The 23,125-nt window shown below is 44.6% G+C and overlaps 1 protein-coding gene across 2 annotated transcripts in view; it reads left to right on the forward strand.

The window, feature by feature from the left end:
• Positions 1–23,125, forward strand: part of lekr1 (Leucine-, glutamate- and lysine-rich protein 1) — a 310,901-nt gene that overhangs the window by 170,069 nt on the left and 117,707 nt on the right. For both annotated transcript variants that reach the window (XM_085990355.1, XM_085990356.1), the window contains exons 6-7: positions 10,425–10,610; positions 18,658–18,739. In XM_085990355.1, coding sequence (XP_085846481.1) covers positions 10,425–10,610; positions 18,658–18,739 — 268 coding nt within the window. The remainder of the gene's footprint in view (positions 1–10,424; positions 10,611–18,657; positions 18,740–23,125) is intronic.

Consider the following 23,125-nt stretch of genomic DNA (forward strand, 5'->3'; position numbering starts at 1 on the left):
AGTGAGCAAACCATCGACATCCTGAAGGCTTGATTCAGGTGTTTGGACAAATCAGTGCTACGGCACATTAGTATAGTCCTGCAAGGGTTTTCCGCAACATTATGGCTTGTTTACAATCTCACTATTAAAAAAGATCTTTGTCTACAGAGATAGAGGAAGATGGGTAGAAACAGCAAGACCAGCAGGCTTAGGAGCCTAAAGCTTCACAAAACGATTATGCTCAGTAGCTCAACTCCATATATCCACCCATTTTCCATATTTCTTAATACCCATACCTAACAAAAATCTTGCGATCTCGGTTGGAAAATTTCAATTGACTCAGCACCAGCCTATTGGGGGAGAAAGTGCCGGATTTTCACTACCCTTTGTGTGAAAAAATGCTTGCTGATTTTACTCTTAAATTGCCTAGCTCTAATTTAATAATATACCCCCTTGTTCTGGATTCCCCACGAGAGGAAATAGTTTCTCGGTATCTACCCTATTGAATCCTTTTATCATTTTAAAGACCTCGATTAGATCACCCTTCAACCGTGTAAACTCATGGGAATACAAACCAAGTTTATGCAACCTGTCCTCAAAATTTAACCCTTTAAGCCCTGGTATCATTCTGGTGAATCAGGCACTGCACCCTCTCCAAGACCAATTAATCTTTCCTGCGGTGCCCAAAACTAACGCAGTACTCCAGATGGTTTCTGACCAAGGCTCTGTACAACTGAAGCATCATTTCCTCACTTTTGTATTCCAACCCCCCTTGAGATAAAGTCCGACATTCCATTAACTTTATTGATTGCTTTTTGTACCTGTGCATTAGCTTTTAGTGATTTGCGTACATGGACACCTAAATCGCTTTGTTCCTCAACTCTCCGCATTAAGAAAATATTTATCTTTCTCTGATCCAAAGTGGATAATCTCACACTTCTCCCTATTGAACTCCATTTGCTGTGGTTTTGCCCACTCATTTTGTCTGTCTATGTCCTTTTGTAACTTCCTGCTCCCATCTTACAACTTATTATGCCTTCTAACTTAGTATCATTTATAAACTTGGATATACTACTCTCTGTTACTTAATTCAAGTCATTAATATATAGTGAAAAGTTGAGGCCCCAGTACAGATCTTTGGGAATATCTTTATCAGCTCACGCTAATCAGAAAATGCCCTTTACTTCAACTCTCTTTACTCTCTTTATCCCTACTTTAAGTGCAGGAGCTCTAAGATCCAAGTGCTAGGGCTCTGTAGCCGAGGACAGAAGTCTTCTGTCCCTCCGGACAGTTACAGCAGACTCTTCATCCTGCTTTCCACTTGTGCCCTGTGCCCCACTAACCTTCACTAACACTAATTCCTTGCAGGTGGATGTCACTGGGCTAATGCTTGGTAGAAGGGAAAGCAATGATGCAGTGGGTGAACTAATTATAGGGAAGGAAGGATGAGTGCACCAGGTTCTGTGGCAATGGCTCTTATTGGTGTTGTTGAGGTTCATCTGAAAGGAAGTATAAAGAAGAGCGATTGACATGGGTGATGTAAATGCAGATATTAATGCAGTAAGATTGTAATTAGGTGGCAGGAACTGATGCAAAGACTTTCCTGACCAACCTCCAGCTGCAATGTACCTTAACTACTTCTCAGGATTTTTTTAAAATTCATTCATGGGACGTGGGCATCGCTGGCAAGGCCAGCATTTATTGCCCATCCCTAATTGCCCTTGAGAAGATGGTAGTGAGCTGCCTTCTTGAACTGCTGCAGTCCGTGTGGTGAAACTACCCCCATTGTGCTGTTATGGAGGCAGTTCCAGGATTTTGACGAAAGAACGGCGATATATTTCCAAGTCAGGATGGTGTGTAACTTGGAGGTGATGGTGTTCCCATGCGCCTGCTGAACCTTGTCCTTCTAGGTGGTAGAGGTCACGGGTTTGGGAGGTGCTGTTGAAGAAGCTTTGGTGAGTTTCTGCAATGCATCTTGTAGATGGTACACTCTGCAGCCACGGTGCGCCGGTGGTGGAGGGAGTGAATGTTTAAGGTGGTGGATGGGGTGCCAATCAGGCGGGCTGCTTTGTCCTGGCTGGTGTCGAGCTTCTTGAGTGTTGTTGGAGCTGCACTCATCCAGGCAAGTGAAGAGTATTCCATCACACTCCTGACTTGTGCCTTGTAAATGGTGGAAAGGCTTTTGGGAGTCAAGAGGTGAGACACTTGCAGCAGACTACCCAGCCTCTGACCTGCTGTTGTAGCCACAGTATTTATGTGGCTGCTCCAGTTAATTTGCTGGTCTATGGTGACCCCCAGGATGTTGATGGGGGGGATTTGGCGATGGTAATGCCATTGAATGTCAAGGGGCGGTGGTTAGACTCTTGTTGGAGATAGTCATTGCCTGGTACTTGTGTGCCGTGAATGTTACTTGCCACTTATCAGCCCAAGCCTGAATGTCATCCAGATCTTGCTGTATGCGGGCACAGACTGCTTCATTATCTGAGGAATTGCGAATGGAACTGGACACTGCAATCATCTGCGAACATTCCCACTTCTTATCCTATGATGGAGTGAAGGTCTTTGATGAAGCAGCTGAAGATGGTTGGGCCTAGGACACTGCCCTGAGGAACTCCTGCAGTGATGTCCTGGGGCTGAGATGACTGGCTTCCAACAACCAAACCATCTTCCTTTATGCTTGGTATGACTCCAGCCAATGGAGAGTTTTCACCTGATTCCCATTGACTTCAATTTTACTAGGGCTCCTTGATGCCACACTCGATCAAATTGTGCCTTGATGTCAAGGGCAGTCACTCTCACCTCACCTCTGGAATTCAGCTCTTTTGTCCATGTTTGGACCAAGGCTGTAATGAGGTCTGGAACTGAGTGGTCCTGGCGGAATCCAAACTGAGCATCGGTGAGCAGGTTATTGGTAAGTAAGTACCACTTGATAGCATTGTCGATGACAACTTCCATCACTTTACAAATGATTGAGAGTAGACTGATGGGGTGGTAATTGGCTGGATTGGATTTGTCCTGCTTTTTGTGGACAGGACATACCTGGGCAGTTTTCTACATTGTTGGGTAGATGCCAGTGTTGTAGTTGTACTGGAACAGCTTAGCTAGTTCTGGAGCACAAGTCTTCAGCCGCTATGTTGTCGGGGTCCATGGCCTTTGCTGTATCCAGTGCACTCAGCCGTTTCATGATATCACATAGAGTGAATCGAATTGGCTGGAGACTGGCTTCTGTGATGGTGGGGACCTCAGGAGGAGGCCGAGATGGATCATCCACTCGGCACTTCTGGCTGAAGATGGTTGCGAATACTTCAACCTTGGCTTTTGCACTCACGTACTGCCACCATTAAGGATGGGGGTGTTCATGGAGCCTCCTCCCGTTAGTTGTTTTATTGTCCACCACCATTCAGGACTGGATGTGGCAGGACTGCAGAGTTTTGATCTGATCCGTTGGTTGTGGGATCGCTTAGCTCTGTCTGTAGCATGCTGCTTACGCTATTTAGCATGCATGTAGTCCTGTGTTGTAGCTTCACCAGGTTGGCACTTCATTTTTAGGTACACCTGGTGCTGCTCCTGGAATGCTCTTCTACACTCTTCATTGAACCAGGGTTGGTCTCCTGGCTTGATGATAATGGTAGAGTGAGGGATATGCCGGGCCTTGAGGTTACAGATTGTGATTGAATATATTTCTGCTGCTGCTGGTGGCCCACCGCTCCTCATGGATGCCCAGTTTTGAGCTGCTAGATCTGTTCTGAATCTATCCCATTTAGCACGGTGGTAGTGCCACACAACACGATAGAGAGTGTCCTTAGTGTGATGATGGGTCTTTGTCTCCAAAAGCACTGTGCGGTGGTCACTCCTACCAATACTGTCATGGACAGATGTATCTGCAACAGGTAGATTGGTGAGAAAGAGTTCAAATAGGTTTGTCCCTCATATTGGCCCAGTCTGGCAGCTATATCGTGCAAGACTCGGCCAACTCGGTCAGTAGTGGTGCTACTGGGCCACTCTTGGTGATGGACATTGGTTGTGGATTTAATCCACACACCAGGATTTGAGGACATAATTTAGGCTGACACCCCAGCGCCATAGTGAGGGAATGCTACTTGGAATTGATTCAATAAACAAGGTAAGGAAAAATAATAAGTGACATCTGAATCTAGTGTTTCTGTGCATGCAAGGATTGGAGATTCAAACCCATTTGTATGTACTCTTGTGTTTTGGTGAGCTGTAGAGAACATCTATCCAATGCTAAATCTAGCTCTAAAGCTAAATTTGCACAGTGACTCCTAGAAATTACCATTCTATGCGTTCATTCTCAGCATCTGAGGAGAGAGCCACCAGCATTCATTGTGGCCAAAAGGCATTACGCATTATTATACTCTGCCCATATAATTTGATCTGCATGAGTAATTGAAATACATTTAATGCAAATGAATTTTCAACAAACACAAATCTGGGTAGATTTTCAACTTGCCATCCAGGTGTAAAACTGGTGCCGCCTTTTCCTTAACTTTGCACCTGGGAACTGAGCGTTCCCTACAATACAGGACTATCAGAGCTATAATATTTTATAGATAATAAAGGTTTCCCCAAGTCACTGCTTTCAAGAAATCCCACCACCAGCCGTCATGATTGACCCTCATTCCACCACAACTGGACCCCGAGCTGACCTTGAGAACAATGTCAGACCTTGAGGTCCAGTCATAGCAGTGGGGGACTCCAATTACAGAGAAGAGAGTATGGCTGCAGTGAGAAGGGTACAGGCTACAGAGTCGCTGGCAGTGGCCTGTTCTTCATCTTCTGCATAGTGCACAAAGGGTTGAAGCCAAGGAGAATTTTTTTTTTAAATGGGAAACTGAGCAGGTGGATTAGAGCAATTTTTGACAGTATAACTGGCAAATCTTCTTAAAATTGTCTATTTTCCAGATTTTATGAAACTTTAGCAGTGTAACCTTTTGAACAAGTTTGCATATAACAGTTTGAATGCTACATTGGAATCTATCCGTTTCTCCTCGCTCAGATTACAGGAAATATGTGCAATTGAATATCCTGGATACATGCAAACAACTTTCTACTATCGTCACTGTTTCCTTACTCTCTCAGTTTTGACAGCATATTAATATTGTCAGTTTTATAAAGCTTAGAATGTCACAGAATTTTGTCAGTATTGGAGCAACTTTGAGCATTTTATGATGAAATGTGTGCATGACTAGTGTACAGAAACCATTTGGCGCTGCTTAATCTTTCTTTAAATGTGATATGAAATATAATTTAATATTTCTTTGTTTCCTTACAGTGTGTGTATTGTTGGCTAGGCGAGGTACTTAGTGCCCTGAATTGCGTTGGCTAGCAGAGACAGAGCATGTGGGAGATGGGATGGGAGGGGCAGCAGCATCGCTTGGTGTTGGGAAGCCTGCAAGGTAAGTAATGGTACGTATATCAGTTTAAAAGCACTTCTAGACATTTTAAAATTAAGGTGTTACTCCAGTTATGACACAAATTTTGAGAAAATCATGGCAGCAGACAAAATCATGACATAGGAAGTAAGTCTGTCAACAGGAAGTGTGTACAGTCACAATAAGGGCTCGATTTTAATGAAGGAGGCGGGTTGATGGCGAGCCCACTGCTTGGCGTCTTCCAGACCCGCTCCTGGTTGCCGCCGCCCCGCAGATCTGATTTTAGGTTGATTGGCCTCGTTATGGCTGACGTACGATTCCCTCCAGGCAATTGCTTGCAGAGTGTCAGATTCTCGCCTCTGATGACACGTTGTTTCAGTAAAGATTTAATGGGGCCATGTACCCTTTGCAGAAGCATTAGCTTTTTTCTGTTAAAAGTGCTGGCTGCTGCAGAAATGGCAGCGCCAAAAACTAAGGCTACACCCAGGTTCAATGAGGGCTCCCTCCATGCTCTTGTCGGGGGAGTTATAGGACGTTAGGAGGTCCTCTTCCCTGGAAATGGAAAGAGGAGACCTCCGCAGCAAAGCAAGACAGCTTGGTTGCAAATTGCTGAGGAAGTGAGTTTGAGGTCTGTGTGCAGACGCACATGGGTCCAGTGTCGAAAAAGGTTTAATGATCTGCTGAGATCATCTAAAGTGTGGCCTCTGTGTTCTGGGAAATGGAAGTTCAAGAGTGAGGGCTCAGGGTGATTTCCATGTAGAATGTTGGTGGTGACACTGAGCGCAAACCACCGTTTATTGGACAGATGATGCCTGGGGTTTTGAGAATGTCAGACTTATATTCATCTCCATGTGCCAGCCACCTATGGTTGAAGCGTAAGCTTACTCGAATCTGGCATGGATGAGTGCATCCCTTGGCCAGCAATGTGGTCGCATGCTGCTCGATTGGCCACATCCGGCCCCGCATGGCGTAGCTCCCCGTCCTCCTCCTGGTTCTGCTCCTCATCCTCGTCCTCTTCCTCTTCTTCCGAGGATGCTGTGTGCTGAGCCACTTTTTCGTCCGGCAGCACTAAGCCGCGCTGCTGTGCGATGTTGTGCAGAGCACAGCAGACCATGCCAATTCTGGACACCCTGGCTGGTGCATACTGCAAGGCTCCTCCAGATCTGTCCAGTCATCGGAAGTGCATTTTGAGCAAACCGATGGTTTGCTTGATGATGCTTCTGGTGGAAATGTGGCTCCTCAGCTTCGTTTGATGGCCTCCTCATTGGTGTCATGAGCCACTTTTTCAGGGGATAGCCCTTGTCACCAAGAAGCCATCCGCAAAGTTGAGTTGGCGGATGGAAGAGCTGAGGCACAGTAGACTGGTACAGTATGAAGGAGACATGGCAACTGCCAGGGTACTTTGCGCAAACATGCATGATTATCTTCCTGTGGTTACACACCAGCTGGACGTTCAGGGAGTGGAATCCATTGCGGTTGACATATACAGCCTGTTTGTGATAGGGGGCCCTAATGGCTACATGTGTGCAGTCTATGGCCCCCTGCACCATTGGCAAGCCTGCCATATTGGCAAAGCCAACTGCACGCGCGGTCACGCTTGGGCCATCCATGGAGAAGTGGATGTAATTGTGCGTCATTGCAAAGACAGCATTGGTGACCTGCGTTATGCAGGTGTGTACGGCCAACTGGGAGATGCCGCTGATGTCTGCAGCTAATTCCTGGAAGGAGCCCGAAACAAAGAAGTTGAGTGCATTGTTGACTTTGACAGCAACTGGTAAGGAGTGTTCACACGCTCCTCGGAGCTCCAGGTGTTGGTGCAGCATTGTGCAGATGTCAGCAACTACCTCTCTCGAAAGTCTCAGCCACCTTTAGCACTGCTGCTCAGTCATGCTGAGGAAGCTGATCCTCTGCCTGTAAACCCTGTGTTGGGGGTATCTCCTGCGGTGAGGTGCAGCCTTGCGCTGAGGCCCTCCGCCCTGTGCATCATCAGGTGGTTGAGGAGGAGGTTGGCGTTCCTGGTGCTGGTGCTGCTGTTGTGGCTGGTTGTGGTGCTGCCACGGCTGCTCTTCCTCCAAATCTGACGACCAGGATGAGAGGATGTAAATGGTTCCCATCCCGTTGTTATAGATTTCAGTTGAGGCAAGAAGCTTGCAAGCGCACAGTCGAAGTGGCCTGAAATTATTCCAATCAGGTCACACTGCAGATAGCTGTCAGCTTGAACAGTCACGAGGTCAGTAGATTTACAAAATCTTATCCCAAACCTTCAATAGCAAAGTTGTTGCATTTGAATGTCAGCCATGTTTCAGGGGCACTTTTAAAGTGCTGCACCAATGAATACAAATCATGTCCTCAAGAAACTCATCTCTTTGCAGCTGGCATATTTCTGACAAGATGGAAAACAGGAGCCAGAAGCACGAAAATGGGAAACCCCTGTAAAAATAGGATTAGCAGGCTGTTAACTGCCTTAACTACCTGTCCCACCGGTTCCCGTCGGATCAATTTGGGAGCGGCTGACCCGACACTCACGAAAATCGCGTGGGGGCAGGATGGAGGCGGGTTGGCAGTCTGAAGCCATTTTTTCCGATTTTTGCTGCCGACACGTCTCCAAACCCACCTCCTCAGGGCTATTAAAATTGAGCCCTTAATACATTATAGATTGATAGACAAATGAAAATATTATCCTGTCATAATGCGTTGCTAATCTTCTCTGTATCGTTCCGATTTTAGTATATGTTGCTGATCCTTGCTGCAATGAGCAAAAAATGATTGCACTAAGAAAGTAAATCAAAAAACAGACAAATAAGATTTTTTTGAACTTATTTGCAACAGTGAATCTAATCATCACAATCCCAATATTATTTCAGATTAAAATCATGTTATTCACTAACTACAAAACAATGGTTTCTTTATAGCAATACAAAATATTTTACAGGAACATTACCCAGACCTATTGATGCCAAAGTATTATTAAAGAATAATATTTCTACTTTTTCTTTCAGCCATTATGACGCTTTGACTGTGATTCAGCTTTTTTTATTTGTGCTAATGTGGAAGGGGAAAGAAGGATGGTGGATTTTATTGCAAGTTGTCAACTTTTCCTTCATCCCAGTTAATTTTTTCAGCGGATTTGTTGTTCACATATCCTGTGAAAATCAAGCTCATTTCATGCTCAAAAAGTCAGTATGCTGCAGCGTTCCATCCTGAAAAAGGTTTCTGTTTTGTTTTTACAGTAAAACTTCTCATTCCACTGCATTTAAAATAAAGATTTTTTATCAGACAAGTCTCAGATGATATATCCCACATATGGAAAAGCAAAATACTGTGGATGCTGGAAATCTGAAATAAAAACAGAAAATGCTGAAAATACTCAGCAGGTCAGGCAGCATCTGTGAAGAGAGAAACAAAGTTAACGTTTTAGGTCGATAAGCCAAACATTTGTTGGTACTGAGTGCAAACCACCCCCTCTCGGGTCGCTCCTTGCGGAAGGATGTTCCGCACAGGAAGGGGCAAGGAAGGGAGGTGGACTGTGGCGCTCCATGCCTGAGGACTCTGCCACCTCCTCAGGACCACTGCACGTCTTTCTTTGGAGGGCACATTCCATGTGAAATCCTCTGCTACTTCCTGTCATCGACCTGAAACGTTAACTCTTTCTCTCTTCACAGATGCTGCCTGACCGGCTGAGTATTTCCAGCATTTTCTGTTTGTATGCCACATATAACATGCATGCACACAGCTGCGCTCTGCCCAATCAGCATGGAAACAATGGCCCTGATATTTACGGGGAGAAAGGGAGGGTGCGGGGTAGCGCGGGGAAAACCCATCAATGGCGGGGATGCGGAGGTCCTGCTGAATTTAACAGTAGAACCTCATTGCAATTTTTTTCTTCCGTTTCCCGCCTGGACATCGGCCAAAATGACAGGCTGGCCGGCTGGAAAACCAGTGGCAGGAGGCAGCAGCTGGGGACCAAATGGGAGGGAGAGAGGGAGTGAGAGATCCCGACTTAATGTGGGGTGGGAGGCAAAGGGAGCGGCAATTGGGAGAGAGGGAGGGAGCAAGCAATCGGGGCTTAGTGGGGTGGGGGTGAAGAGAGTGCAAACAGGAGGGAAGGAGCAAGAGATCAGGGCTTGGGGGAGAAGAAAGCTGGAATAGGGAGAGAGAGAATGAGAGATCGGGGCTTGTGGGGTGGGGGTTGCCGATTGCGGCGAGTGGAGAGAGTGACCGCAATCGGCTAAGAGGAGGCCGAAGGCTTCTGAGTGCCGAGGGGAGCACTCCTGCTCCATAAGGATTGCTGTAAAAGGCACTTACCCTCTTCAGCTGGCAGCTTCCACCTCCCTTTCATTGCTGGGTTTCCCAAACCCTGGGAAAACCGGTTAGCGACTGTTAAATTTGAATCAAGCTCCCAATTGCACTGTCCAAGGCGCAAACATGGCGGGTTGGGGACGCGTTCCCCATTTTTAAATTCTTAGCACTCTTCTGCCCATCGTGGGGAGAGTGGGTAAGAGGTTGTTAATATTAAGGCCACTGCCATGTGCAGATGCAGTGCGCCAATGCAGATAACTGCTTCAATCTTAAAGAAGTTACCACGCTGCATTTATGTGATTTTCTTTTAATAACAAAACCTTAGTGCTCATATGAGAAAGAATCATCAGTTTGAATTTGGGTCATGATTGCCTCTGTCTGTTTTGGTCATTGTGTACAGCCTTCTCTTACAAAGCAGATGCCACAATAGGGAATACTTGTTTATGTCTTGATTCATGAAAGGGGTTGGACAACAAGGCATGCTTAGAAACCTGTTTCTGTTGCTTGGGAGATAACCACTGTGAAGCTATAGCAAATAATGACTTCAGTTTCCTGCTATGGATATTCTAGGGACTTTTTTCTCAGCTAGAAATGTCAGTAAACTGCATGCCTTGGCAACTACCATGAAATGGGATCAGGACACTTAGTCCTGAATCATTCCTCCGATTTGAAGAAGAGATTTATATTTAATACATAAAAGCAGGATTGAAAGAGAGCTACGATAATGAAATCAAAATTATTTTTTGTTTTCAGAAATTTTTGGATTGCAAGAAAGCCTTAAGAAATCCAGTCAAGAGGTAAAGTTCCTTCAACAGCAAGTAAAAGAGCTACAGCTTTCATCAGACACAGTTGGATTACAGACCCATCAACTCCAAGTTTTAGCACAGAAAGAAGCTGAACTCCAAATCAGATGTCATGAATTGCAGAAACAGACACTTGGTAAGTGAGACTTTTGCTCAAGAACATTGATTGATTAATTTATATATGATGTGACTGCCTTAAAAACCCAGCATGCCTAAGCCTAAGCCCCAGCACACTGAGGTCATAGTGACCAACAATTGTTTTGTGTAATTATGCATACGAAGAATCTCAATTTGATTTGCTGCGCCTACACTTGGAAAAAAAGTCAGAATGACATTAAAACAGTGGTATCTTCTCAACTGCTGTACCACTAATTAAAATACAGTAGTTTCAAAGTTTAAAATCATACACATATTGTCAGCTGGAGATTTATAAAAATAGCATAATTTCACTTCAAACACGTGTCCATGAAATTGCAATTGAAAATCCCAATCAAAGGACAAGATTAGTATTTTTGTACACAATCGATGTATTTTCAAAAATACATTCAAATAGTGCTAAGATAGAAAAACTGTAATTTGTGCTATGTACGGATCTTGAACTGCTGATGCTGTGGTTCAAACTTCATAAAATAATTTAGTTCTCAAACATTAGATAAGCTATTTGTTAGTAAAACACTGTCGTGTTGGCAGCTGTTTAAAGAGGGAAATGATTTTCCAAGGTTATCGGTTTGGCTGGTCTTTATTGTAAAATTGATTTACTTCTAAGCCAGTCGTTGCAGTAATAAAAATCACGTAATACTGCACTGTTGCTTCTGATCCTGGAACTAATCCAGTTACTCTGTCCTTACAGCTGTTTGGCATTTAGAGCAAATAATGTCATATGCAAAATATTATTGAAACCTTAGTCAGACCAGGGCAACTTGCCCTGCTACTAGAATCCAGTGCACAGAGCTTGCAAATAAGAATTTGATCCAAGTAATGGTTTTAGGGTCAAGGCCAACGTAGTCTTAGTAGCAAGTTTATATCATTTATGTGTTATCCAGACTGGTTGTAGTTATTTAGTATCTCACAAGATGTTCTGGTAGCTCATTTGAAAGTGAAAAATATTTTTCAAAGCAGAATAAACAAATCGTGGAAAAAAGCTTGCACTGTATATATTGCAAGTATATTCATTTGCATACAAATTCAGCAACAGTCCTTAGAACAGGAAATTACATCTTTAAAATGTTTTACATATTCTTTGAGGGAAGTAAAGGTGAAAATAGTGGAGGCTCTGGCCACAATCTTTCAATCTTCCTTGGATTTGGGAGTGATGCCAAAGGACTAGAGGTTTGCAAATGTTACACCTCTGTTCATAAAAGGAAGAGGGATAAACCCAATAACTACAGCCCAGTCAGCCTACCGTTGGTGGTGGGGAAACTTCTAGAGATCATAATCCAGGACAAAATTAATTTTCACTTGTAAAAACATGGGTTAATTAATGACAGCCAACACGGATTTATTAAAGGCAAGTTGTGTCTGACAAACTTGATTGAGTTCTTCAATGAAATAATGGAGAGAGTTGATGACAATAGTGCAGTTGATGTGTATATGTTGTGATGTTGTGTCAAAGGGTATTTGAGTACCATATAATAGACTCGTTGGAAAATTGAAGCCCATGGGATTAAAAGGGCAGTGGAAGCATGGATACAAAATTGGCTATGAGACAGAAAGCAGAGAGTTGTGGTGAATGATCATTTTTCAGACTGGAGAGAAGTATGCATTTGTGTCCCCCAAGGGTCAGTATTATTTTGATATGGCTGCATTTGCTGACCATGACATTACAACTAATGAGGAAGTGTAGTGACAGCACAGGGAAATGGGAGGTGTAATTGAACAGCAATCAGCCAGCCCTCTGCCTGGAATGTGTAATTTGATCCAGTCATTGGCAGGCAGATTGCAGAGTGACTGTGCTGCATTGAAGCTCTATACATTGTTGAGGACAGATAATGCACAGCACTAACCCCCCTTATACCGGTATTGTGCTCTCCTCTTTCCCCCCCCCCCCCACCCCTGCTTAGACCTGGATTGCGCTCTCCTTTCTCTTCCTCCACCTCTTACTTCTGCATTGTGCTCTCTTCTTCCCCACCCCACCCCCGCCCATACCTGCATCGTGCTCTCCTCTCCCCCTCCCCCTGACACCTGGATCACACTCTCCACCCCACCTTGTACCTGCATCATGCACCCCTTTCCCCCTTCCCCTTAGACCTGGATTGTGCTCTCCTCTGCCCGCCCTTATATATGGATCATGCTCAACGGCAACGAGTTGAGCCGTGCTTGAACGTCAGCAAGTTGATTTCAGAAGACCCAGTGCGGAGCAAGTGTTGTCATCAGACCAGAGGAGTCCTGCGCATTAGTGTCATCGGACAGCTCAAAAACCAGAAGTTAGGCTCCAACGTCACTGTTCACTTTGTTTTAATATTAATGACCTGGACGTGGGTACAATTTCAAAGATTGAAATTTAAGTGAAGTATGAAGTGATGCATTTTGGAAGGAAGAATGAGGAGAAACAATATAAACAAAATGGTACAATTTTAAATGGGGTGCAGGAACAGGGTGACCTGGGTGTTCACATACACAAGTATTTGATGTGGCAGGATAAGTTGATGATCTGTTAAAAGAACACTTGGGATCCTATTGGCACTGATAATAACTGGGGGGCGGGGGTGGGGGGGTGGTTTACCAGCTGGGAAACCCGGAAGTATGGAGTCGGGGTGGGGGTGGTGGGTGGGGTCGGACATGGGGGCGTTCCGATCGTGGGGCTGCAAACAGGTAAGTTTGGTGGGTCAGGGGGAAGCACTCCTGCTCCTCCTAGCCCAGAAGCAGTGCTGGAAAGGCACTTACCTGCTCCATCCAGCCGTTCTTGCCTACCTTCAGCTGCCTGGTTTTCCAAGGCCCGGGAAACCCGGCTGGTCAGCGTTAAATCTGGAACAGAGGTAAAATCTTGGGCACGCAGCCTCTGTAAAATACCGAGCAACCTATGGAGAGCTTGTCAGTCATCCACTTCCCAACCTGCCTCCATTAAAAGCGGAAGTTGGAAGCAGATTGGGGTTGGGTTTCCGATTTTTTAATTTTTAACGCCCCACCTGCCTCCCCCCATGCCCATCCTTGGGGGTTAAAATTCAGCCCAGAGAGTCCAAAAGGAACAAAGTTATGCTAAACCTTTATAAATCACTGGCTAGCGTCAGCTAGAGTATTGTATCCAATTCTGGGCACCACACTTTATGAAGGATGTCAAGGCCATGAAGAAGGTGCAGAGATTTACCAGAATGATACCAGGGATGAGGAACCTCAGTTATGTGGAGAGACTCAGAAGCTGCGATTGTTCTCCTTAGAGCAGAGAAAGTTAAGGGGAGATTTAATAGAGGTGTTCAAAATCATGAGGGGTTTTGTAACTAAGGAGAAACTGTTCCCACTGGCAGGTGGGTCAGTAACCAGAGATCACAGATTTAAGATAATTGGCAAAAGAACCAAGGGGAGGTGAGGAGAATTTTTTACGAGTGAGTTTCTATGATGTGAAATGCACTGCCTGAAAGGGAATTGGATAAATACTTGAAGGGGAAAAATTTTCAGGGCTATGCGGAAACAGCAGGGGAGTGGGATTAATTGAATAGCTCTTTCAAAGAGCCGGCAGGGGCACGATGGGCTGCATGGCCTCCTTCTGTGCTGTAAGATTCTATGATGATTCTTTGTTGATGCTAATTTATTGATTTGTTACACTCTGTATAGTATTTAGAACTAGAAAGCAGCCTGCTCATACATGCCATTTTTGTTCATTGATGAATTGATGTTGCCAATGTCATAGTGTAGTTGAGATACTGGATGGGATAAAAATTGTTAAGGAGGAGGTACTAGAAAGGTTGGCTGTACTTAAAGTAGTTAAGTCACCAGGACAGGATGGGATGCATCCGAGGATGCTGAGGGAGGTATGGGTGGAAATTGCGGAGGTACTGGTCATAATCTTCCAATCCTCCTTGGATACAGGGTTGGTGCCAGAGGACTGGAGAATTGCAAATGTTACACCCTTGTTCAAAAAAGGGTGTAAGGATAAACCCAGCAACTACAGGCCATTCAGTTTAACCTCGGTAGTGGGGAAGCTTTTAGAAACGATAATCCAGGACAAAATTAACAGTCACTTGGACAAGTGTGGATTAATTAAGGAAAGCAGGCACGGATTTGTTAAAGGCAAATCGTGTTTAACTAACTTGATTGAGATTTTTGATGAGGTAACAGAGAGGGTTGATGAGCGCAATGCAGGTGTACATGGACTTCCAAAAGGCATTTGATAAAGTGCCACATAATAGGCTTGCAAGCAAAATTGAAGCCCATGGAATAAAAGGGATAGTATTGGCTAAGTGACAGGAAACAGAGAGTAGTGGTGAACGGTTGTTTTTCGGACTGGAGGAAGGTATACAGTGGTGTTCTCCAGGGGTCAGTACTAGGACCACTGCTTTTCTTGATGTATATTAATGACTTAGATTTGGTTGTACAGGGCATAATTTGCAGATAACACAAAACTTGGAAGTATAGTGAACAGTGAGGAGGATAGTGATAAGACTTCAAGAAAACATACACAGGCTGGTGAAATGGGTGGACACGTGGCAGATGAAATTTAACGCAGAAAAGTGCGAAGTGATACATTTTGGTGGATGACCAAGGAGAGGCAATATAATCTAAAGGGTACAATTCTAAAGGGGGTGCATGAACAGAGAGACCTGGGGGTATATGTGCACAAATCATTGAAGGTGGCAGGGCAGGTTGAGAAAGTGGTTAAAAAAAGCATACGGCATCCTGGCCTTCACAAATAGAGGCAGTGGCCGCGATTTTATTAATGGAGGCGGGTTGAGGGCAGGCCCGCTGCTCAGCAGCTTTCAGGCCAGCTCCCGGATGCCGCCACCCAGCAGTGATGATTTTACCTTGATTGGCCTCGTTACGGCCAATGTGTGGGTCCCTCTAGGCAATTGCTTGGAGCATGTCAGATTCGCGCCTCTGATGACGCGTTGTTGGAGTAAAAATTTGAAGGGGCCATGTCCCCTTTGCAGAAGCATTAGATTTTTTCTCTTAAAGGTGCTGGCTGCTGCAGGAATGGCAGCCCCAAAAACTAAGGCTGCACCCAGGTTCAATGAGGGCTCCATCCATTCTCTTGTGGGGGGAGTTATAGGACATCAGGAGGTCCTCTTCCCTGGAAACGGAAGGAGGAGGCCTCCTCAGCAAAGCAAGGCAGCTTGGCTGCAAATTGCTGAGGAGGTGAATTCGAGGTCTGTGTGCAGATGCACATGGGTTCAGTGTCGAAAAAGGTTTAATGATCGGCTGAGATCACCTAAAGTGTGGCCTCTGTGTTCTGGGAAATGGAAGTACAAGAGTGAGGGCTCAGGGCGAATTCCATGTAGAATGTTGGTGGTAACACTGAGTGCAAACCACCGATTATTGGACAGATGATGCCTGAGATTTTGAGAATGTCAGACTTATATTCATCGTCGTGTGCCAGCTACCTATGGTTGAAGTGTAAGCTTACTCGAATCTGGCGTGGATGAGTGCATCCCTTGCCTGATGGCCAACAATGTGGTCGCGTGCTGCTGGATTGGCCACATCTGGCCCCACAAGGCGTCGCTCCCTGTCCTCCTCCTCATTCTCCTTCTTGTCCTCCTCCTCATCCTCTTCCTCGTCCTCCGAGGAGGCTGTGTGCTGAGCCACTTGTTCTTCTGGCAGCTGCGCTGCTCTCCAGTGTTGTGCAGGGCACAGCAGACCACAATGATTCTGGACACCCTGACTGGTGCATACTGCAAGGCTCCTCCAAATCGGTCTAGGCATCGGAAGCGCATTTTGAGCAAACCGATGGTTTGCTCGATGATGCTTCTGGTGAATATGTGACTCACATTGTACTGCTCATCAGCATCGTTTGATGGCCTCCTCATCGGTATCATAAGCCACTTTTTCATGGGATAGCCCTTGTCGCCAAGAAGCCATCCGGAAAGTTGGTTGGGCGGATGGAAGAACTGAGGCACAGTAGACCGCGCAGGATGGAGGAGTCATGGCAACTTCCAGGGTACTTTGTGCAAACATGCATGATGATCTTCCTGTAATTACACACCAGCTGGATGTTTAGGGAGTGGAATCCCTTGAGGTTGACAAATACAGCTGGGTTGTGATAGGGGGCCCTAATGGCTACATGTGTGCAGTCTATGACGCCCTGCACCATTGGCAAGCCTACCATATTGGCAAAGCCAACCGCACGCACGGTCATACTTGGACCATTCGTGGAGAAGTGGATGTAATTGTGGGCCTTTACAAAGAGGGCATCGGTGACCTGCATGATGCAGGTGTGTGTGGCCCACTGGGAGATACCGCTGATGCCTGCAGCTGATCCCTGGAAGGAGCCCGAAGCAAAGAAGTTGAGTGCGGTGGTGACTTTGACAGCAACTGGTAAGGAGTGTCCACACGCTGCTCTGGGCTCCAGGTGTTGATGCAGCATTGCGCAGATGTCAGTGACTACGTTTCTCGAAAGTCTCAGCCAAGGCCTTTAGCACTGCTGCTCAGTCATTCTGAGGAAGCTGATCCTCTGCATGTAAACCCTGTGTTGGGGGATATCTCTTGCAGTGAGGTGTAGCCCTGCGCTGAGGCCCTCCGCCCTGTGCATCATCAGGTGGTTGAGGAGAAGGTTGGCGCTCCTGGTGCTGGTGCTGCTGCGGCTGCTCTTCCTCCGAATCTGACGACCAGGATGAGAGGATATAAATGGTTCCCATCCTGTTGCTATAGATTTCATTTGAGGCAAGAAGCTTGCAAGTGCACAGTCGAAGTGGCCTGAAATTATTCCAATCAGGTCACACTGCAGATGGCTGTCAGTTGAACAGTCACAAAGTCAGTAGATTTACTAAATCTTATCCCAAACCTCCAACAACAAAATTATTGCATTTGAATGTCAGCCATGTTACAGGAGCATTTTTAAAGTGCTGCACCAATGACTACAAATCATGTCCTCCAGCAACTCGACTCCTTATAGCTGGCCTGTTTCTGACAAGACGGGAAACAGGAGCCAGAAGCACGAAAATGGGAAATCACTATAAAAATAGGATTAGCAGGGCAGTTAACAGGCTGTTAACTGCCTTAACTACCTGTCCCACCAATTCCTGTCGGGTCAGTTTGGGACCGGCTGACCCGACACTCACGAAAATCGCATGGGGGCAGGATGGCAGTCTAAAGCCATTTTTTCCGATTTTCGCTGGCGACCCGCCTTCTCAGGGCTATTAAAATTGAGCCCATAGAGTACAAAAGCAAGGAAGTTATGATGAACCTTTATAAAACACTGGTTCGGCCTCAACTGGAGTATTGTGTCCAATTCTGGGCACCGCACTTTAGGAAGGATGTGAAGGCCTTAGAGAGGGTGCAGAAAAGATTTACAAGAATGGCTCCAGGGATGAGGGACTTCAGTTACGTGAATAGACTGGAGACACTGGGGTTGTTCTCTCAACCTTCTCTGCTCTAAGAAGGAGATTTGATAGAGGTGTTTAAAATCATGAGGGGTCTGGACAGAGTAGATAGCGAGAAACTGTTCCCATTGGCAAAAGGGTCAAGAACCAGAGGACACAGATTGAAGGCGATTGGCAGAATAACCAAAGGGGACATGAGGAAAAACTTTTTTATGCAGTGAATGGTTAGGATCTGAAATGCAGTGCCTGAGAAGGTGGTGGAGGCAGATTCAATTGTGGCTTTTAAAAGGGAGTTGGATTCGTACCTGAAGGAAAAAAAAATGCAAGGCTACGGGGAAAGGGTGGGGGAGTGGGACTAACTGAAGTGCTCTTGCAGAGAGCCGACACGGGCGTGATGGGCCGAATGGTCCTCTGTGCTGTAACCACTCTATGATTCTAAAAAGATTTCATACTGAATGCCCATGAAAATTCTCTGTTCGAGAGGGGTACTTGGAGAATATCCAGTTACACTAGCCAATTCACAGAATTATTTTAACTCCAAACCTAGTAGCTAAGAAAATACATGTAAGTTGCAATCGACAATTGTAATATGTGAAAAGGCATTGCAACAGTTAGACAGACATATGTGCATGATCTTGGAATGAGCTGAATTCTGCCACATATACTTCTAGTTGTATTTATAATGGTGTTAATACTGCCATTTATTGATTCCAACAGATGTAGAAAATCGGCTTATGACTCAGCAGCATAGTTTCCAAAAGGTTACAGAAGAAATGGAACATTGCAAGGAGTTGTTACTGTGAGTGAAGTACTTGCATCTTAAACAATTTAGTCATACAGTAATAAGAAATTTATGGATAAGATCATGATATTTTAGAATTTATTTTCCTGTCTCAAGCATGCAGTAGATTTTTTATTTTTTGGTAAACAGAAAAGTTTGTTAGAAAGGGAGTGATTTAGATGTGTTCTATCCAAGGTTGTGGTACATCGGTAATGCTCTTTGTTTTTTAAATTGAATTATTTTTCATAAATAAATTCCAGATTTTGTAATTATTCCTAGTTACCTTTTTTAATTGATTTTCACTCAAAGTTATACTTCCCAGCCACCTCCAGCGTGATCCCACCACCAAACACATCTTCCCCTCACCTCCCCTTTCAGCATTCCGACGGGACCGCTCCCTACGCGACACCCTGGTCTACTCCTCAATCACCCCCAACAGCCCTTCTCCTTCACCTTGCACCTTCCCGTGCAAACGCAGGAGATGCAACACATGCCCTTTTACCTCCTCCCTTCCCACTGTCTGGGGCCCCAAACACCCCTTCCAGGTGAAACAGCAATTTATTTGTACTTCTTGCAATTTAATGTACTGTATTCGCCGCTCACGATGCGGTCTCCTCTACATTGGGGAGACCAAATGCAGATTGGGCGACCGCTTTGCGGAACACCTCCGTTCAGTCCGTAAGGGTGACCCTGAGCTTCCGGTCGCCTGTCACTTTAATTCACCGCTTCACTCCTGCTCTGATCTCTCTGTCCTCGGCCTAATACATTGTTCTAATGAAGCTCAACGTAAGCTCGAGGAACAGCACCTCATCTTTCGATTAGGGACTTTACAGCCTGCCGGACTCAACATGGAGTTCAACAATTTCAGATAATAATCCCTGCCCCCATTTTTCATGCAGTATGATTTTGCCATTCCCATTTGCAACATTTTCACAGCATGTTCTTTCAATTCCTTCCTCCCCTCCTAAACCCCTCCCCCCTGTCTCTGCACCTGCTTAAAATCTGTTACATTTCCATCTTTTTCCAGTTCTGATGAAGGGTCCCTGACCTGAAACGTTAACTCTGTTTCTCTCTCCACGGATGCTGCCTGGCCTGCTGAGTATTTCCAGCATTTTCTGTTGTTATTTCAGATTTCCAGCATCCGCAGTATTTTGCTATTATAATAGTTCCCAGCCCGTCTGATTTCCCAAAACATCACAATTTTGTGACTGTTACGAGGTTTGCTGTTGTCCACCTTGTCAGCCGCACATGGAGATCGTAACTGGTCCATCTATAGTGTGTTCGCTCTACTCACCTTTGGCTTATTGGTAGCATTTCCATCTCTGAGTCAGAAGGTACAGGGTTCCAACCCCATTCCTGACTGTCTTGTGTCAATGTCACCAATACCTTTCGTACCTCCTGCTGGCACCTTGATGCTGCAGAAACCTGCTGGACTATCACTCTCTCCTGGACATTATACATGCCAAGAGAAACTTTCTGCAGTCCGTTGCAGATTTATGTAGTGGCCTCTTCTACTTTGCCATCATTTCAATCATATGAATGGCAACTATGTCCACTGCCTGCACATGAAATCGATGCTTCCTAATCTTCATTCTTTGGAAGACTTTCACTGAGATCTAGGTCCCTAGGCTCCTCATCCTCTGATGACGAGCAATGTGACTTCAGAGTAGTTGTGACTGAGTTAACTTGATGCTTTACTGTTTCCAGAGGTTCCCATTTGTGTAAGTCAGTTTCCCTGACACCCAGGTGATGACACAAAGAACATAGGAGGTAAGGAGGTGAATGAAGCCTCTGTTTTTTGTACAGGAAATGCATTGGAAACAGTGCCTTGACTTACTTTGAGCACCCTTTATACTTTTGCAGTGTAGTCACTGTTTTGTTGGCAAATGTGGCAACCAATTTTCACACAGCAAAGTCCCACAAACAACAATGAGATGACCAGATAATCCATTTAGAGTAGTGTTGGAGGATTAAATGTTAGCCAGGAAATTGCGAGAACTCCCCTGCTCGTCTTGGAATAGTGCCGTGGGATCTTCTAAGTCCATCTGAACAGGTAGATGGAGCCTCGGTTTAATGTCTCATCTGAAAGACTGCACCTCCGATAGTGCAACACCACTTCAGTGCTGCACTGAAGTGTCAGCTTAGATTATGTACTCAAGTCCTGGAGTGGAGCTTGAACCCATCTCCTTCTAACTCAGAGGTGAGAGTGCTAACACTGAACCCAGGCTGACGCATTCCATTTAGCAATGCTGCACTGTGCCTACCACCATGCTGCTTTCAATTTTATTATGTGGCACTACTTCACAAATGTAAGAGGAAACAATAGCAAGAGATAACCAAAACTTCTAATTATGCATCACTTTAGATAACAAAATAAAGAGTCAAGGAAAATTTCTGTTTCTTGTGGCATTTTCTGCAAAATATATGCAGACTGTGTTGTTCAGTAGGTTTGTTCCATCACATGCGGTAGTGACATCAATCACAAAAATCCAACAAATATTGTGCCCATGTGATTGCAACAGCATAACTATTTGGAATTGGCAGCAGAGTTGAACTTAACTTTTCTTGTATCAGAGTCTGTGCTTCACTTGAAGGTGGTACAGCTGTTGAGTTTTTCCTTCTCCCTGCTATCTATTCATAAGTACATAAAAAATATCAGGGATGGGGAAAGGCCACTTAACACATCAAAGTTCACCCCTGTAGCCAGTAAACCAACAGAAGTTGCTGCTGTATCTCATTTGATCCAAAAACTGGCTAAGGCTGCAACATCTCCCAATTTCCCATGTTCAACTTACAATCCCATGTAATTACTTACCTTGTATATGAACAGCAAGAGAAAAAAAGTTCTTAAAAATGCCTGTAAATTTGCAGAGTGTAGAAAGAGCTTAAAACCTACTTCTTTGACCAAACTTTTGGTCACCTGTCCTAATAGCTCTTTATGTGGCTCGGTGTCAGATTCTGTCTACTAACGCACCTATAAACCGCCTTAAGACGTTTTTATTACATTAAAGGCGCTATTTGAATGCAAGTTGTTTTTGGGAATCCACAGAACATATATTATTTGCATGAATCTGATGCCCAGTGTGAATACAAAGATATTTAACAACATTCCTCAGCTTTCTTTAAGAACTTTTCAGCCAAGATCATGGGGTCTGAGGCAAGATACACTTCCACTGCCTTTTATTCCACTGTTATTTAAAGGATGTTTCTGTACATTTGTTATGCATAAACAAAATGCATAAACCATCAAATGCTTCACAATCAGGTATCCTCCCTGATCTAGGAACAGTTGATGGGGAATTATAGAAATAACTATATTATACCTGACCTGGGAGAACTACTGCCAACACTGGCTGCAAAAACTGCCAAAATATGTTCCGTTCCTCAGTACTGACTTCCCTCACCTTATTAAATACAATATTTGCAAAATATTTTATGATAAATTCACGAATACATATGCCCAGCCAGGAGCAGTGCTCGCAGGGAGCATGAATTGAGATCGGGCTACAACAGTATAGAACTGGTTCCCCGACTTATGCTTCCTCACTGGGAACACAGGATTGGTAAATATGCCCTTTTATTTCAAGCAGCTAATCATTACAAACAAATAAATTGCAAACTGAAACCGAAACACTGACAAACATTAAGGTGAAAAACAGTTAATAGTCAATGTATAAACATTTTTTAAAAATTACCACATAGTACATACCAAAACAATTTTTCTTAAATATAACTATACATCTTACCCTACAACTAACCAGTGCACACTGTCTCATCTCTTTTCCCTAGTGCCTAGTTCATGCTCATTGCTCCTAACTCCCTGTGGTTCACAGAATCTTTTCCGACTAACTATCGGGAGCATTCTATTATAAAGGGAGTGAACATGGGAAGGGTCAGAGTCAGAGGAGAAATTTTGAATTCTACAGTTTACTTTTGATCTGCTCCTGATATGAATTGTGATTGTTTTTGTTGAAATCGGGCAGGGGGAGACTTGAAGCTGCAGCGCTAAGAGCCGCACGGGTTTCAGGCAAAGACTTCTGTTTGACTTTTATATTTTCTCTCACTATGTTGCAGGAGTGGCAACATTGATTTACTTTGAAACATGCTCTTGATCAACCCATTTATTGATAAATCACACACTGCACAGTATTTTCTAGGAAGATTGGCCGCCTAGTAACACAGTTGAGCCAGCAAGCGATTTCTCAGGAACAGATTTAACAGTGTGCTGCAACAATCATGCTAACCACTGCAACTTTAAACCATTAACTAACATGATTTAATCTAAATACAATAAAATGTTCTTGTTAAGTCCACCAATATATGTACAAACCTAGTTACCCATTCTCCTTCACCTTCCCCATTCTATGGATTTGATAAGGTGTGTAACTGGGAAATCACCATTTG

The sequence above is a fragment of the Somniosus microcephalus genome, chromosome 6, assembly GCF_052327205.1.
Source record: "Somniosus microcephalus isolate GS21.2 chromosome 6, FLI_Smic_1.0, whole genome shotgun sequence".
NCBI lineage: Eukaryota > Metazoa > Chordata > Chondrichthyes > Squaliformes > Somniosidae > Somniosus > Somniosus microcephalus.